Source organism: Humulus lupulus, chromosome 7 (genome assembly GCF_963169125.1).
Source record: "Humulus lupulus chromosome 7, drHumLupu1.1, whole genome shotgun sequence".
Lineage (NCBI taxonomy): Eukaryota > Viridiplantae > Streptophyta > Magnoliopsida > Rosales > Cannabaceae > Humulus > Humulus lupulus.
In genome coordinates this window covers 61918324-61935207 of record NC_084799.1, presented here as the reverse complement: position 1 = coordinate 61935207, position 16884 = coordinate 61918324, and the positions used below count along the sequence as shown (strand labels likewise).

The 16884-nt window shown below is 36.6% G+C and overlaps 2 protein-coding genes across 2 annotated transcripts; both read right to left on the bottom strand.

Annotated features, from left to right (window-relative positions):
* Window positions 1–5330: 5330 nt before the first annotated feature.
* Window positions 5331–7487, bottom strand: LOC133792784 (uncharacterized). The gene is made up of 4 exons (XM_062230728.1): window positions 7129–7487; window positions 6200–6239; window positions 5998–6114; window positions 5331–5915 (listed from the first exon to the last, which is right to left on the bottom strand). Exons 1-4 carry the CDS (start codon window positions 7209–7211, stop codon window positions 5718–5720), a joined length of 438 nt encoding a protein of 145 aa, XP_062086712.1. The 5' UTR covers window positions 7212–7487; the 3' UTR covers window positions 5331–5717.
* Window positions 7488–8504: 1017 nt separating this feature from the next.
* LOC133792783 (uncharacterized) lies at window positions 8505–15793 on the bottom strand. Its single transcript, XM_062230727.1, has 8 exons — window positions 15394–15793; window positions 13615–13710; window positions 13401–13485; window positions 12795–12916; window positions 12647–12671; window positions 12466–12549; window positions 12319–12348; window positions 8505–8561 (listed from the first exon to the last, which is right to left on the bottom strand). The coding sequence occupies exons 1-8, from the start codon at window positions 15481–15483 to the stop codon at window positions 8545–8547; spliced, it is 549 nt and encodes a 182-aa protein (XP_062086711.1). The 5' UTR covers window positions 15484–15793; the 3' UTR covers window positions 8505–8544.
* Window positions 15794–16884: the final 1091 nt, after the last annotated feature.

Here is a 16884-nt window from a genome sequence, read left to right as displayed (position 1 = left end):
GGTCCATTCAAACTTTTTGTTCCCACGGAGCAGGTTATAGAATGGCGAACACTTGTCAGTAGACTTGGAAATAAACTGATTAAGGGCTGCCACTCTTCCTGTCAGACTCTGAACGTCTTTTTGCGACCTGGGCGGTGGCATTTCGAGCAGTGATCTGGTTTTGTTAGGGTTCGCCTCTATCCCTCTAGTGTTGACTATGAAACCTATAAATTTTCTTGATGCCACTCCGAAGGTACATTTTTGGGGATTCAACCTCATGCCATACTTCCTCAGGATCTCAAAACACTCCCTTAGATCGGGAACATGGTTATTGGCAGTTTTTGACTTGACCAACATGTCGTCAACATACACTTCCATGTTTTTCCCGATCTGATTAGCGAACATTCTGTTGACCAATATCTGATATGTAGCTCCTGCGTTCTTTAGCTCGAAGGGTATGACATTATAACAATAGACGTTGGTTGGATTCATGAAGCTTGTATGCTCCTAGTCCATGGGATTCATAGTGATCTGGTTATAACCAAAGTATGCATCCATGTAGGACATGAGCTCGTGTCCCACTGTGGCAAGGGGAAGCAATCCTTGGGACATGTTGTATTCAGGTCAGAGAAGTCGATGCAGGTCCGCCACTTTCCGTTAGGTTTTGGGACCAGAACAGGATTGGCGACCCAGATCGGGTATTTTACTTCGCGAATAAAGCCTCATTTTAAAAGTCGAGCTACTTCCTCTTCTAGGGCCGCAGCTCAGGTCGTGCCCAGACACCTCTGTTTCTGGGACTTCGCAAGCAGTCTTTTGTCCAAGTTAAGGGTATGCATGATGACGCTCGGGCTGATCCCTACCATGTCTTCATGAGACCAGGTGAAAACGTCTAGATTTCCTTGTAGAAAATTCAGCAGCTTTGCCTTTCTCTCGTCGTCAAGGTTTTTCCCGAGCCTAACCACCCTCGTAGGGTCTTTAGAATCGATGTTTACCTCTTCGTTCTCTTCGATAGCCTGGAGTTCGAATCTATCTTTGCCTACTCTAGGGTCGACATCATCACTCAGGGTGGTACCTACACCATCGGCCTGCTGAGGTTCATTTATCTCAGGGCTAGTCCTCACTTCTTGGGATTCCTCGCTCCCATCCTGAATGGCCATCGTCTGCTGCCCGGGTTGTGACATTCCCTTCATGGAAATTCTATAGCATTCCCTGGCAGCGAGCTGATCGCCTCGGACCATACATATCCCCGTAGAGGAGGGGAATTTGACTACGAGGTGGAGGATAGAAGTTATGGCTTCGAATGCCATCAACGTAGGCCGACCCAAAATCGCATTGTATGCAGTGGGACAATCGATGACCACAAACTCAAGGAGCTTGGAAATAGTTCGGGGTCCCTCACCTAAGGTTATTACTAACTTGATTGTTCCTATTGCTGCTGACCCTTCGCCAGAAAACCCATACAACATCATGGAGGTGGCCTTCAGCTCGGTTATAGACAACCCCATTTTCTCTAGCGTGGATCGAAACAACAGGTTCACTGAACTCCCATTATCAACTAGTATCCTCCGAACTTTCCGATTGGTGATCTGGGTGGTTATGACTAGAGGATCATTATGCGGGAACTGGACATGACTAGCATCTTCTTCGGTAAAACTGATTGGCTGTTTCTCTAATCGCTGCTGTTTAGGTAGATGCTACTCCGAGATAAACTCAACCCCATTGTGAGACCTCAGTTCATTGATGTATCTCTTCTGGGCACCTCTGCTCGTGCCTGCCAGGTGAGAGCCTCCGGAGATGGTGGTTATCTCGCCCCCTACTATTGGAGGAGGGGTATCCTGATTTACCCGGGCCCTGGGCTGGTTTATAGGAGCCTCTGGAGCTTGTTGAGTACTTTGCCCAGCGAGCTGACTGGAAGGGACTCGATTCCACGCATACTGAGCCAAGGGTTCGGCCCTGATGAGTGTCTCGATCTCATCTGTGTTGTGACCAATGTCGTTGTGGAATCGACAAAATTTGGAAGGGTCTATTTTTGCCCTTTGATTTTTTAAGGGCTCCAGCTTTTTCCAAGGAAGGCGAGCAGAATTTGCCAGAAAAATATGCTCTCTAGTATCCGTGAGGTCGGCATAAGTCACGTAGACCGGTTTGAACTTCTCCATGGGCTTGTTTTTCTTTGGACCATTCTGGCCACCCTCACCATTTACCTTTCTCTTGCTTCCTCCCCCCTGGTTATCCTGGTCAACGGTTTGAGTCGTAGTTACGATGTCCGTTTCCACTCCAGCGGGCTGGTCAGGGACTTGGCCGGTTCCTACGACCGACACTCGTGCTTCTTCCAAGTTTATCCATCTCTGGGCCTTGTTCAGGAATTCATCCACGGTGTTGACGCCCTTCCTCTGGATTTCTTCCCATAGGTCGCCCCTAACAAGGATTCCAGTTCTCATAGCCATGAGTATGGAACTTTCGTCCATGTCTCTAGCTTGGGCCACAACGTTGGCAAACCTGCTCAGATAAGCTTTTAAGGGTTCTTCGGGCTGCTGCTTTACGTTAGCAAAGGAGTCCACCTTGATGCAAACTTCCTGAGAGGCTCGGGGTACCCTCTTGAAATCGGGGGAGAAACTCTTCCACGAGCTGATAGAATGTTTCTTATATTGCTTAAACCATTGCCTAGCTGGCCTGATCAGAGTCGAAGGGAATATCAAGCATCTCAGGTCGGGCCCAATATTATGGGCCATCATAAAGGTGTTGAACATCCCCAAGTGATCCGATGGATCTCCATCCCCATCGAATTTGGATAGATGGGGCATCCTGAAACCCGACGGGTACGTCGTTGCTGCGATGTTGGGGGCAAAAAGCTTGAGCTCATCCCCCGAGTCATATTCGTCTTTTCCCTTTTCTGACAGGAGTCTCTTCATTAGCTCCTCCATCTAAGATAATCTTTCGAGGGTTTGGTCTTTGATCCCTTGGTTGTTCTGGGGCAGTTCAATAGCTCCCGTCCCATTATACACGTTAGACGGGTTATTGTCCCTCCAAGCTTGAGCTTGGCTTGGTGGGACATTTCCGTTGTCATGTATTTCAGAAGGACCATCCTCTCGGCGAGCATGACCCTCATTTCTGGTCGGATCCCCCCTTTGCGAGTTGAAGCGATCTCGAAGGTCGGTCCGCGATTCGGCTCGAGGGCTTTGGACCGAACTTAGATGATTTCTCAAATCTCCACCAGATCTGCCACTTCGATGGCTTTTGGTCCAATAACTCCCATTAGAAAAGCTCAAAGCCTGCTGTCCAGGTGAGGATCTGGGACATTTCCGCGCGCTCGTGGGGGGTGAGCAGGAGCGGCAGGAGGAAGATTCCTCCTGCTATTTCCGTATGTAGGAATGTCTCGAGCAGGATGAGGAGGAGATGGATATCTTATCGGTGAAGGAGGATGTCCGATTGGTGACGCAATTCTAGTTCTGTCAGGTTGGACCAAACTAGCCCGCGGTCTCCTTGCTGCAGTGCCTCCAGCCCGAGGAGTCTGGCGATCCGATCGCTGCGCGTGAGGGCTAGCCGAAGCAGGTTGTCTACGCGAGCTCCCCCCAGACCTCATTCTTGAATCGCCACGAGCTCTCCTGGGTGCATTCGAAGGTGGAGCCAAACTTGGGGTTGAAGTTTTGACTGACCGGCTGACTCGTTGATGGTCCCTAGGAAAATCATCAAACATAGTTTCCTGGTGATGGTGCGACATGGGCGCAAAACTCGGGGTTGAGGTTCTAACCAATTGACTGGGCTTGGACCGACTATCCCGGCGGGACTTGTGAGTCTTACTTTGCCTCTTTCCGACGTAAATGTCGGTTGCAAGAGGGGGTAGCCGGGCCAAGACTTCCTTGATTTGCTTATTTGCTTTGGCTAGACGGATCCTCAACTGCATGTTCTCCATCTCCACCGCCATCAGGTAACCCGGGTTCAGATTTGGCGGTAGGGGTGCTGAACTTCCGGTGTCATCATGGCCCATCAGTTGTTTTCCCGATCGTTGTTGAATCTCTGGGTTTTTTTCATTGGATATAGCGGTATGGTGAGCCTCCTGCCCACCATGCTGATCTGTTTCGTTACCATGCCTTGAACAAGTGACCACCATGATAATTTTTTTGTGATAGCACTAATCTAAACCCTCTCAATGAAAGCATTAAACTATTGACGCGGTTTTTCGCCAACAGTGAATTATATGAATAACTAGGATGGATTAGCGCTTAATGATAAACCGTACTAAGAAAAGGATAATGCTCAAGGATGTTGGAAAATCAACTGCAAAGAAAATAATCACTCATTTTTATGTGGTTCGGAGGTTAAAATCCCCCTAGTCCACGAGTCAATTTTATTGTTGTATATCTCTTTTTATTTTTTTACAGAGTATTTGCATTCCAGAAAAGAATCCAACCCCTTGCACTACCCAGGGTCTTGGTATTTATAAGAGAATGATCTCTAGGTAGGTATTGGGGTCATCCCGTGATCTCTTGATCCTTCACATCATCTTTGTGACATTGATGATTAATATCTAAATTTTACATTGAAGTGTGGTCTAATCAATAGGTAAAATAGATAATGGGCCGCATGGCCTAAATCAGGCGTGTGATGTCTGATCACGCACGTTTATATTGTGTATCTGGGAATTCGGGAATAAAACAGACACGTGATGTTTGTTTTATGCACGTTTATATTGCGTGTTCACTTTATAAAGATCCTGGGGTACGTCAAACCTCTAGCGTACCATGAGCTTATCATAATGTTAGCTCGTGCCTTTTGATGCCACATATTACACAATGGCTCCAGGTGGTAAGTTGTTAAATGACTCATCAGCTCGAGCTATTTGTCTAGGGGATCGTACCAAATTTCCTCGGATGAAAGGTGGACACGTGGAACGTTGATTATGGCTTTTAGCTAGTTCTCTATACCCGAGCTGCCTCAACAAGGCACGTGCTGATATTCAGAGTGTACATTATTATTCATGGTGACATTGATGAGTAAAGGTGCACTACTACAAAATTGACATGGGACGATGGTTTTAAACCGTCGTATGGACTCTCGTACGTCGATTCTAATAATGTCATCCCATGCAATGTCATGCCATGTAAAGCATGAAACGACGGTTTAAATAAAAAGTGTCATCTCTTGTCGTACATGAGACAATGGTTCCTATACAAACGTTGTCTCTTGTGGTACATGAGACGACAGTTTTTGTGCAAGTGACATCCACTGCAGTAAATGAGACGAAAGTTCCTACTCAAACATCATCCTCCTACAGTACATGAGATGAAAATTTATGTGCAAGCATCGTTCCCTGCAATACATAAGACGACAATATTGTGGAGACCGACGTCCCATGTAGAATATGAGAATTTTTTTCATTTATCTATTTTCAATAACTATATTCATTCATAATTTCCTGTGTAATTACAATATAGTTCAGATAGAATCAACGGGCAAACAAAATCAATAGAACTCAGTATGTTCCAAATCTAAAAATTACAAGATCAAAATATGTAAGTGCTAACTCACTTGGAATATAGAACTCACTTGGGATAACTATGTAAGTGCTAACTAAATACTACAGTTAGTATATTTTTTTAATTCTGATTTCAAAAGTTACTCTAGCTATGACTCATCCACTCAAGAAACTCTAGCTATGATTTCAAAAGGTAACTCTAGCAAGCCTCTTAGACCCTTACTCTATCTATGACTCATCCGCTCAAGAAACTCTAGTTATCATTTCAAAAGGCAACTCTAGCAAGCCTTAGACCCCCCCCCCCCCCCCCCACAGGCTTATGAAAGTAGTCTCTTTGTGTGACACCTCGACTCTGGCCTCGAACTCGACCGAGGTGCTCAGCAGTACCTAACACTTGTGTTAGGATATCATTTTTTCTGATCTCAATCAGTTTGCCCTCTTTTATTTGCTCAAGCATGTCTTCCTGTACAAAATTTAATCAATTATTTGTTTGTTACTAAAATATAAAAAAATTACCAAAAGTCATTTAACGTTTTACAACTTACGATGGCCTCTCCCATGACCTTGTCACGCTCGGTGACATAGTTGCTAGAAGAATCTTTTCTGGCCTCCTTCCAGAGTATAGGTCGATCTATCTGCTCTGTTGTGCCCCACTTAGCTTGCTGCATATAATATAATTAGGTCAATTTTAACATCAAATGAGGAAAACATAAAATCAAGCATAATTCATTCTATATATGTACTTACTAAATCAGCTTCCAATTCAATATAGCTATGGCGTGAAGTCCTACGAGGGTATTGTAAATGATTACGCCTTTCTTGTTGTATTTTTCTAATTTCTTGAAACTCTCACAAATACCACAAGTAAACACTTCCACTCTCACAAATAAATCACAAGTAATAAAACACCACATTCAAAGAAACACATATTCAACAAAATCATTAATATTCAATCATTATATGCAGATGAAAGAACTCCTAACAGAGTTAGCAATGTGCCACTACCAAGGCTAGAAATTCATATATTTCATACTATACTTATTTAACATAAGATGATCTATATAATCTATCTGCTCCGTTATATGACATTTTGGCGTCTTTATCATCTATTGAAAACTCAAAACTCTGGACAATCACCGATTAAAGAAACTCAAAACTGAAAAAGAAGGTAATTACATGTAACACAACATTTTATATGACCATAAGTTGACTGTTAACAATAAAAATTCAAGCTAAAGTGCAATGCTCTGTTTATAGAGTAAGAATCATAAGTTGGTTTAAAAATTCATCGAGGCAAATGCGGAATATGTAAGACAAGCCTCAATTTAAAGAACCTTGCTTCTCCAACCTTTTAGGTGTTTTTGAGAATAATTATATATTACAATTTGTAACTTCAAACAAAATATATTCATATGCACTTGCTAATGACTTATAAATTACTTCTCCTAAATATATAAACAAATGAAGAACTTATGCAAGGGACTAGTAATATTGACAATCCTTACTAATGAGCAAATGAAATAACATAAATTAGTAGTTTTAGTTCCTCATATGTGACTGCTCATGAAATAACCCATCTCTCTATTATCATACTTTAATCAATATTACAAAAAAAAGATGACTTTTAAAGTTGCATTATGCTTTATTACTTGTCACCAAACGAAACACAAAATGACCTTCCAAGAAGCATCATGGAGAGCCTTGTAACATTGCCTAGCTTTCTTCTGAAACTCCAGCTGCTCATACCTCTCTCCTCCATATCCTCCTCTTTCTACGACTTTTTGAGAATCATAATGTAATGTTGCAGTTCAGCACAAAGTTTAGACCAAAAAAAAGAAAAGATATAGATGCCTTTTCACCATGTGAGAAACTACAATTAAAGGTCTTCCTGGAGGTTTAAAACTTAAAATAAGGCAGATTGAACATCAGGGAGAGCTTTGTATCTAGATTGTGTAAATGGTCCAAAACCATGTATCATTCATTGTAAAAAAGTTATAACCTCAAAATTGGCAGTAACCAAAATTGGTACATTCATGAATTTACATACTAACCTGAAAATTATATAACTTAATTACCTCTGGTGGTATATCAAGATATACTACAAGATCTGGAGCCAATAACCCTTTTTCTGGAGCCTACAAAGATGATCTGGTTTGTTAGAAATTAAATACAAACAATTGTTTATAAAAACAACTAAGCATATCTTCACCTTACACCACTCAAAATCTAGTCCTTTGGCAGAAGAGAAAGCCACCCCAGAATAAGAATACCGGTCAACAATGATGGTGGTTCCAGATTTCAATTTACTTTCCATCAAGGATCTGCAAAGAACAGGAATTTTTCAAAAATCCCACGTTTGCTTCTGTCATACAATATGGTTTTAATGAAAAGTCCAACATTTATCACAACAGCAATGATAGGAAGCATTATAATCTGAATATATTTTTTTAATTTAACAAACCAAATATTCAACAAATAGTTTACTATTTCACCACTAGCCATCCATTTGGACTGTCTTTACCCTCTGAATAATCTGAAAGATAAGAGCAGTGCCATGACTTTTGTTAAATCAACATATCATCCATCACCACATTAAACCAGTTACAGATATGAACTCAGCCAATTTTTGTTTCAAGAACCAATAAATAATAAAAAAGGCTAAATAAACAGAAGAAAAAAATTATTCGTTATCTAAATCAACCATAAAGCAATAATGAACTCCAATGCATATAAAAAATTTAGAATGACATAGCTAACCTCTTCTCCCAATGGTTGGCACTGAAAAGAAGATGTATAGCATGATCATCAAGTTGAGATTCATTGAAAAGATAGGGTGATATCATTTGCCCCACACTTGTTGTTCTGTCTGGGAATCGCCATAATTCAGTTGAATGCCCCAATCCTTCCAAGTACTTGTGTAGACTACTAGACTGTTGTTTTTCCACAGCGATCTAAGCCTTCTAGAACAATCAATGCACCTCTTGAGCCACTGTTGCCAGTTGACTTAAAGCCATGGATATTTTCCATTTGAATAGACCTAATAAAGCCCTTTGAAGGATACTTCAGTTGTATATTCAATGACCTTGTTACAGCTACTGTCCCAAAATTCCTACACAACAAAAGCACTCAAATTGTGGAACTCACCAAGAGCAAAAAATCAGGACACTTGCTATTGGGTATGAGAAAACAAAGACACACATATAAAACTGGCACACCTATACGATTTATCCAATTAATGATTTAAAAAAAAAATCAATTTTGCCACTTGAGTTGGATTTCTATTTACTTGACACTCAAATATATCTAATAAAACTCTTTATGCAAAGGGATACTAACTGTAGATGCAAATATGCCAAGGTCTTTATACTCCTAGTCTGCTATTGTACCAAAATTCCTACACAATAGAAACATTAAATTATAGTAACCATCAAGAGCAAAAACTTTCGATGACAGTTGTAATTGGGCATTTATGAAAGGGGCATAAACATCACCTATAAATTTAAGGGCTCATTTTTGTTTGATGATTCAAAGTGTGTAAAGAATAAGAAATCATTTCACTTTTCTGAATTCTATGTGCTATTTTCTCCCACCCTCCATTTTTTTAGGATTCACTACCACATCTGAGAACTTATGCATAAAAAATATACATTTTTTAAGACAAAAAAAATATGAAATAGACTATAGGAAACATGGAAAAAAAATTAATAATCTTACAAAGCCTTAGAAACAGTCAGATGAGAAGCAATGACCATTTATCTTCCAACCTATTAAATGAGATAAAAGAAAATAAACACAAACATCAAGGCCCAAATCAATAGAAAAAGCAAAAATTGGAGCCCAAACTAGGTAAGCAAACTAAAACTTTAATATAACTATAGAAAAACCAAAAGCTATTCACGAATAGTTTTTTTCATTTAGATGGATTTTTTGGTTTGAGTAAAATGAAAGCAAATAAGTAAATAAAGCAACCATAAAAATTCAAAGAATATTGTTCCTGTATTAGAGCCATTCAGATATTTATCAAATAGACATGTTACAAATGAAGAGACACAAATTCAACTAATACTGTTCTCGTCTATGGGGGTGAAATATGAAGAGAGATTTATCAAATCAATATTTTTCGCAGTGAGGAGAGTAAACGCTGAACAATTTCACTGCACTGAGAGAGAGAGGGGCTCTCTAAAATCAAGAAAAGAGAATTGGGCTATTGGAGAACTTGTAGCAGAGAGAGAGGTCAGAGAAGGGGGGCCTTGAAGGTCGAACAGTTTGTGAAAAATTAAAGAGCGCCTCTGTGAAAATGCAGAGAGGAGTAAGGAAGAGAAGGATGAAGAGGTCATTTTTATATCTGTGCAAAGAAGAGAGAGAGTATTTACTACCAGTACTTGCACAAGTCCTTATCTCAATGCAATTTTCTAGGGGCAGAGGAGTTTTCTTTACCAACTAATATATCCAACTAATGTTTCAAACAAACAAAGAAATAGAAAATTGAAATTATAGTTTACAATCATTGACGACATTGTAAAGTCATGTGTAGTTAGTTATTATTGACTGCAGTCTTTATTTAGTGCTTACTATTGTCCGAAACAAAACACAATCTGTATTCACAGAGGATAAAGAAATAGTGGAAATCTTACTTCATTGTTGTCAATCACAAATTCACAATTAGGACAGGCTCTAGCGGGGTTGCTTTTCCAATTAATTCTTTCAAGATCATGGTTGCTAGAGGCACTCTTGATCTTTGTAGAGATTCTGTTACCATCTACTAACCATGATGGTCTGCACAAATTACACCAACAAAATTGCAGTCAGGATTATTGTTGTCACAAGCAAAATACTAAGAACAAAAAATTATCAGTCTAGCTTTAAAAGATGGATAAAACTTTTACAGTTTAGTTACAAAAATGTGGGACTCTTCAAAGAAGCTATCAAAAGAAAGAACTTCATAATTAGCTGTCAAAAGAAATTTAGGAGAAGTTCGATTAATAGCTATGGTGGAAGGTAAGATAGCAAGACTTGAGAACCAAATCAATAAAATTAAACTTGGACTGCAACATGAACAAGAAGCAAAAGAAGAATCAAACCAATAGTAGCTCTTCTACAATATATGAATACACATTGGATTAAGCAGTTCATGTCAATTGTTTAAATCACTCTCCAGCCTCTACAAGAATAGATTAATATGAGTAAAATAAAAAGCTCTTATAAAAAATTATGAAAATAATCACATGTAACCTTCAATAAAAAGGGTTAAAAGAATGAAGGCATAAATATTTTTTAGTATCAATTGAATCAGGCTACAAAATTTGAAATGAAACACAGATATATGAGTTCTCTGCAACCCCAAGATGAGTTTGGACCCAAGACTCTAATCTTGAAAAGGAAAGAACAAGAAAAAAAAAAAAAAACAAATTTAGCCATAAAATAAATCTTTAAACAGCGAAGCTATTAAAGATTTGCTAACATTCTTCACAGAAAACTGCCAGAATAATAAATCTCCAAGTTCTAAGCAAATCACACAATCTCGTTTGCTTTCCATTTTAATTTGATGTCTAGCACAAAACAAGTCTAGTAGTGCGGTTGAGGAACATAAATCCATTCCAATGAAATGATTTAAATAGGATAACATACACATATATTGTTATTATTATTATTATTATTTATTTTATTGTTGTCCAGGGTTGTTATTGGAAAATATATTTTCAACAATTATAAAGTAAATTACCATTGACACATCAAGTACTAAGAAAATTTTAAGGTCTCTTCAAACAACATAAATGTGTGGGGAGAAAAAAAATATAAGCTTCTTAAGCTGAAAACATTAATTTAATAGTAAATATCCTAACAATGTAATACATTGTATTAAATTTCAATTATCCAGCATAAATTGAAAGTATCCACACTAACCAACAAACAATTTCAACAAAATACTGGTCAGTTTACAAATAAATTTGAATGACAGTAATAGTGAACTAAACAATTTAATACAATTATGCCACAAGTATCAGAGAAAGGAATTTCACAAATGACATTGTACCTATAAATTATAGGCTATAAATGCAATATATGTTTGCTCTCATCAAATATAAATATATGTTAAATCATTGCAAACACTAGAAGAAAGTAGGTTGTACCTCATGATAAGATGACAAGTCCCAAATACATTGATCCACAAAGAAATGTAAATGATATCATTCCCCTGCAAGTGTAAGCAAAGCATTAAGATTAGCAAAATATAATTTTACATGGAGAAAATATACATGCTCTCTTTTACAAGTTTACCTTATTGAAATGTGATCTCAACTATACAAGATGATACATGATTACATCCTGATCCCTAAACTTTAGAATCATTAAAATTGATTTGACGACCAAATATTCGCAGACCAAGATAATAGCACAGTTTCAATCAAGCTTAATATAGAACGACACATCTTACGAACTAAAGGTACAACATTTCGAAAGTTTGGGGAATAATTAAATGATATTTTCAAAATGTAGAGACTAATGATGTGCCATTTCTGTTAAGTTTTTTTTAAAGGAAAGCCATGTTAAAGATTAAGACTTTTTTAAAGTTATGGTATGTCGTTGAATTTAAAATTCTGAACCAACTCAACTTTTTACAAATGCTTAGGGACTAATAAAAAGATTAATATAAATGAGTTTTAAAAAACATGCTCACCATATGACTCCCCATCCAACTCCATTGCAACAAGGACAAATTTCAGAAAACTTCTCAGCATCACTGGAGTTGACTCTTCAAGATATTAAATCATCATAGATATCTGTCATATGTATTTGAATATCAAACACAAGTGTAGAATTGGTAATCAATAGGTTACTTGCTAAAGATGAGTGGTGGCACATACCATATACTGAAAACAAGCTGTTCATCACACCTGCAATTAACCAAATCAAACATTTACAGCTGTAAATCTCCATCCAAAAAGATGTGATAATAAGTATAAAAACTAATAAAGGAGTTTTGCCACAAAAATAATAAGATAAAAAAGTACCTATAAAGAGAATAACGTAACGGAGAATACGGACTGTTGTCATTTCTTGCAGAACCCAAATTAAAGCAAGGAAAATGATGAATCCTGATAGAGTCAACCAGTAAGAATCAGAAAATGGTAAGGAAGCATTTGAATATATAAAATTGACAGTACTTTTAAACAACTCAATAAAGTTTCTTACCGATACAAAGTCCACGGAGTGTCCACTATATAATGAACAAGATTAAAAGGGAAAATTAATAAGTGCTCACTTCATAGTAACTAATGAAGACAATATGCAATAATGTTTGCATTTCTCAACACTGAAATATATGAAATAGAAATCTTACATTTTTAGCAATACAGAGCACCACAAATAGAGCAACAATTAAACAACCAGCAGCAATTCTCACAGTGAGGAGATTTGTTGATGCGAGTATCAAAGTCATTCCCCAGAATGATGAGCCAAGATCTGAGTATGTAAAATTTCGTATAAAGCATGAAGCCATGGAAACACATCATGCTAATTGACAAGAAATGTAAAACCAATATCAAAAGAAATAAAAAATTCTACTGACTTTACAAAGACCTCATTTTCAGTTTTACTACAATTGAACTTGGTGTATGCAATTTGAAAGAATAATCAGTAATAAGAAATTCTTAAGGGTAGTTCAGTGCCAGAAACCAAGTGCAAGGCCAACATGTATAATTGACGCACGTAAGAAACACCTTGAATACATAAAGAACTGAGAAAAAAAAAAGGTCTATTGAAGTGAAGCTTTTTTTGTTCAGATTGAAAAAAAAATCAATTGAACTAAGGAATGCAAAGACAAAGGAAATACATTCATGAATATTCTATCAAAGAAAAGCATGCAATGTTTTATTTCCACTTAACAAACTTGAAAGTAGGGCGTGGACCATAGAAAAAATAGTTGCTAGGGAAAAAAGTGTATTACATCCTGCAGGTAATATCAACCAGTATACACCACCACGCGTTTGTGTGACGCCACCCTCATTTACATGGACTTGGATTCCCTCCACCTACACATGAGATCATATTAGTTTGCATGACTGACTTCAGGAACCACGGAAATGAGGATTAAGTGCATGAACTAACTTCACAATATAAGCATTGAGTACAAAAGAGGGGAAAGGTGAAGAGCTTCTAACATGACCACATGTGAGTTTGCAAGAAATAGCATGACTTGCTTCATGCAAGAACACTGTGATGAGCTTAAAGGGTGTGAGTAGTACTGTTCTCCAGAGCTACAACATGCACAACAAAAAAGTTAATGTCATTAGAGCTGCCAAATTGAATATGAAGTTTGCCAAAGCTATCAACAAGACTATTAAAAGTTCAGACCATCTTGGCTTTTACCAAAATCGTCTCATTTTTATTTCCTTTAAGCTATTAGGTCTCAAATCTCAATAATCTATCTTTTATTCATCACAAACCACTAATAAATAGAGGAAAGCACACAGAAAAGGAAGAGGCAGAAAACATAAAATCAGGAAATGATAGGATTCATATGCCTAACAGATGATCCTTCTAAGTCTGGTCCTAATCATATTAGTATCTATTTAAGAAATTAGGTAAATAAATACAGCTGTAAAATAAACACAGCTGTTTACTACAGCCCAGCAGTCCTTCAACATTTTCTGTTATGAATACGGCCCAGTAGTCCTTCAACATTTTCTGTTTACCACTCTTCATTATTAATAATTTTTCCTTTTCTAGGTAGCTAGGTTAGATGTATCTACATTAGCCTGCAAACTTGACAGTCATTTTAAAGTGGATCGGTCAAATCAACTAGTTGAAAGCTAACTCAACCCAATGAATCTTTGCAGCCATCTCATTGTCAATTTTCACTAGCCTCTATCATTTGGTTTGGCTTGATGCTTATCATTTTGATCCATGCTTCCCTTGTTAAAAACTCGTACACTCTACTCAAATGTACCTCAGACCCTGATGACCCAATAGATCTTTTGAAAGTAGCTATTACAAGTTTCCCTTTCTTTCTATTTTCTACTTCCGTACCATAAGTTTGACCAAGTAAATTTCATTGTGTTAAAACCAATGTCAAAAGAAATACAGAGCGCAACAAACAAAATCACTTCTAATAAATAATTTTCACATACAACCGTGTTTCTCTATACGTCTCAGTGTCTCTCCATTTTGACCAACATCTCCCCCTTTCTTACACTCCAAACAGATATATGACAGTTGCTAATCACAAGATGTCTCGATCATCCCACTACTATACTACTAGTCTCTAGCACATTAATTCTATCATCAAAATGTCTGCATTCCATTTAAGCAAAGCAAAACTTGTATGTTTTATCTTTGTAGGTGTTTATGATAAGTAGAAAGCAATATTCCTATAATTTATTTTTCATAAAATTTGGTGAATACATTCCTAAATTAATAGAAAGAGTCTACGAAAGAAAAATTACACAAAAGAGAAAACCTATATGCCATATTCAAGATTTAGAGTACACCCATACATACAGTCTTACTTATTAAACCAAGCAGGTTCTAAATGACTAGCCCTTGTACTAATAGTAGCTCTTCTACTATACAGGACAACTTCTATATTTTTATAAACAAATCAAGGTAAGATTTAACAAAACAAAACTCTACAAAGAGACCCAAAGTTTAAAAAGTTCAAGATCACAAAAAGAAAGAAATGGGAAACTCGTCTTTAATTTTAAAGCACATGTACATGGTGAAACAAAGGAAATACTACTCTCAGATTTTTGAGAAAAAAATGTACGAAGAATCAAAATCATGTGCGAGTGCGTCCCCTTTTATGGTTCCGTTGACTTTACCCGTTGACACTTTGAATCAACCAAAACAAAAGACTCCATTTTTTTTTTTCATTTTCTTTCTTAGAAACAAAACATAGCTTAAAGGGGTGTTTTATTCATAAAAAAAAAAAAAAAACTTACCAAGAGGATAACGATGGTGAAGACTCCAATAGTGGTCAAGAAGACAACTTGATCATGCTGGCAATAGTTCATCAAGGCCCAATTCGTCATTCTGAATCTTCAATCCCAGAAATCAGAAGAAAGAAAGTTGAGAAGAATTATTGGGAGTTTGAACTTTGAGAGGAAAAAAAATAAAGAAAAGGGAAAGAAAGCAATTTGGACTCCAGTGATTGCTCTAATATGGTGTGAGCTATGAACATATATGAGAGAGGGCAGAGGTCCATACCTGGAGAATCCGTAGCGCACCTGAGGTGTTGTCGCCTGAAAAGGAAGAATCCAGTCGCCCGAGAAGAGAGGTTGACTCCAGTCACACGAATTGTTGTGGATGTCGAGCAATGGTGGGGTTGTTGTCCTGGGGTCGAACGACGATTGGGCTACTATCTTGGGGTGTTGTCCAGGGTTGTCGAACGGAGGTGGGGGGCACTGTCATGGAGGAGGTGCTGCGCGCAAGGTCAAACGAGGGTGGAGGGGTTCACGATTACTGGGGCAATTTTTTAACCTAGAAATAAGTCATTCTTTACAAAATAAAAAAGAGAAAAAATAATCTATTTTTTAAAAAATAGTTTTTATTAGTTTTAAAAGAAAAAAATAAAATTAATACTATAAATTTTTAATAAGTATCGATTGTGTTTAATTAGTAAAAAAAATTATATTGTTTGGTAACACTTAAAAAATAGTGTTTTATTTAATTAATTAAAAATTTAACAATTAAATATAAAATATGTTTAGTAATTCTATTTTTATTTGTTATTCTTTAAAATTTATTAAATTTTGAAAATAGATTTTTTTTCACTTTCAAATTTTTTTTAAACTGCTTTCGACTTTTCCTTTCTTTTTATTGTTCTATTCTTCAAATCAACACCTCATATTGTTAAACAAAAAATAAAAATAAAAGTTATCAAACGTGTTTTTTTTTTTTTAAAAAAACAATAAACGCGTTTGATAACTTTTATTTTTATTTTTTGTTTAACAATATGAAATGAGGTGTTGATTTGAAGAAGAGAAGAAAAAAAGAAACAAAAAGTCGAAACGGTTTAAAAAAAATTAAAAGTGAAAAAAAATTCTATTTTCAAAATTTAATGAATTTTAATTAAAATTTTAAAAATAATAAATAAAAATAAAGTTACCAAACACTGTTTTATGTTCAATTCTCAAATATTTGATTAACTAAATAAAAACCTATTTTTTAAGTGTTACCAAACAGCACCATCATTAATGAATTTTTAATAAAAGAAATCTTATTTTATTAAATATATAATAAGTAATTCAATTAGCAATTAATATTACAAAAAAATATTAAAATATTTAAAGAATTATTTGCATAACTCATTTAAAAACAAAACTCATTCTTTAACTATTAGCTATTTTGTGTGTTGCAAATTATTAATTAATATATTTAAATAAAATATATTAAATTATATTAAAAAATACAAATTAAATTAGTACTTGATT

What these genes read in the sequence shown, in the direction of transcription:
- LOC133792783 (XM_062230727.1), bottom strand. Translation starts at nt 15,483, where the DNA reads ATGACGAATTGGGCCTTGATGAACTATTGCCAGCATGATCAAGTTGTC. An exon ending in TGCTCTGTATTGCTAAAAAT is followed by an intron (nt 12,672 to 12,794) that starts GTAAGATTTCTA and finishes TTCATTATATAG; the next exon opens with TGGACACTCCGTGGACTTTG. An exon ending in TTACGTTATTCTCTTTATAG is followed by an intron (nt 12,349 to 12,465) that starts GTACTTTTTTAT and finishes GGTTAATTGCAG; the next exon opens with GTGTGATGAACAGCTTGTTT.
- LOC133792784 (XM_062230728.1), bottom strand. Translation starts at nt 7,211, where the DNA reads ATGGAGGAGAGAGGTATGAGCAGCTGGAGTTTCAGAAGAAAGCTAGGC. An exon ending in TCCATGATGCTTCTTGGAAG is followed by an intron (nt 6,240 to 7,128) that starts GTCATTTTGTGT and finishes ATACCCTCGTAG; the next exon opens with GACTTCACGCCATAGCTATA. An exon ending in TTGAATTGGAAGCTGATTTA is followed by an intron (nt 6,115 to 6,199) that starts GTAAGTACATAT and finishes TATTATATGCAG; the next exon opens with CAAGCTAAGTGGGGCACAAC.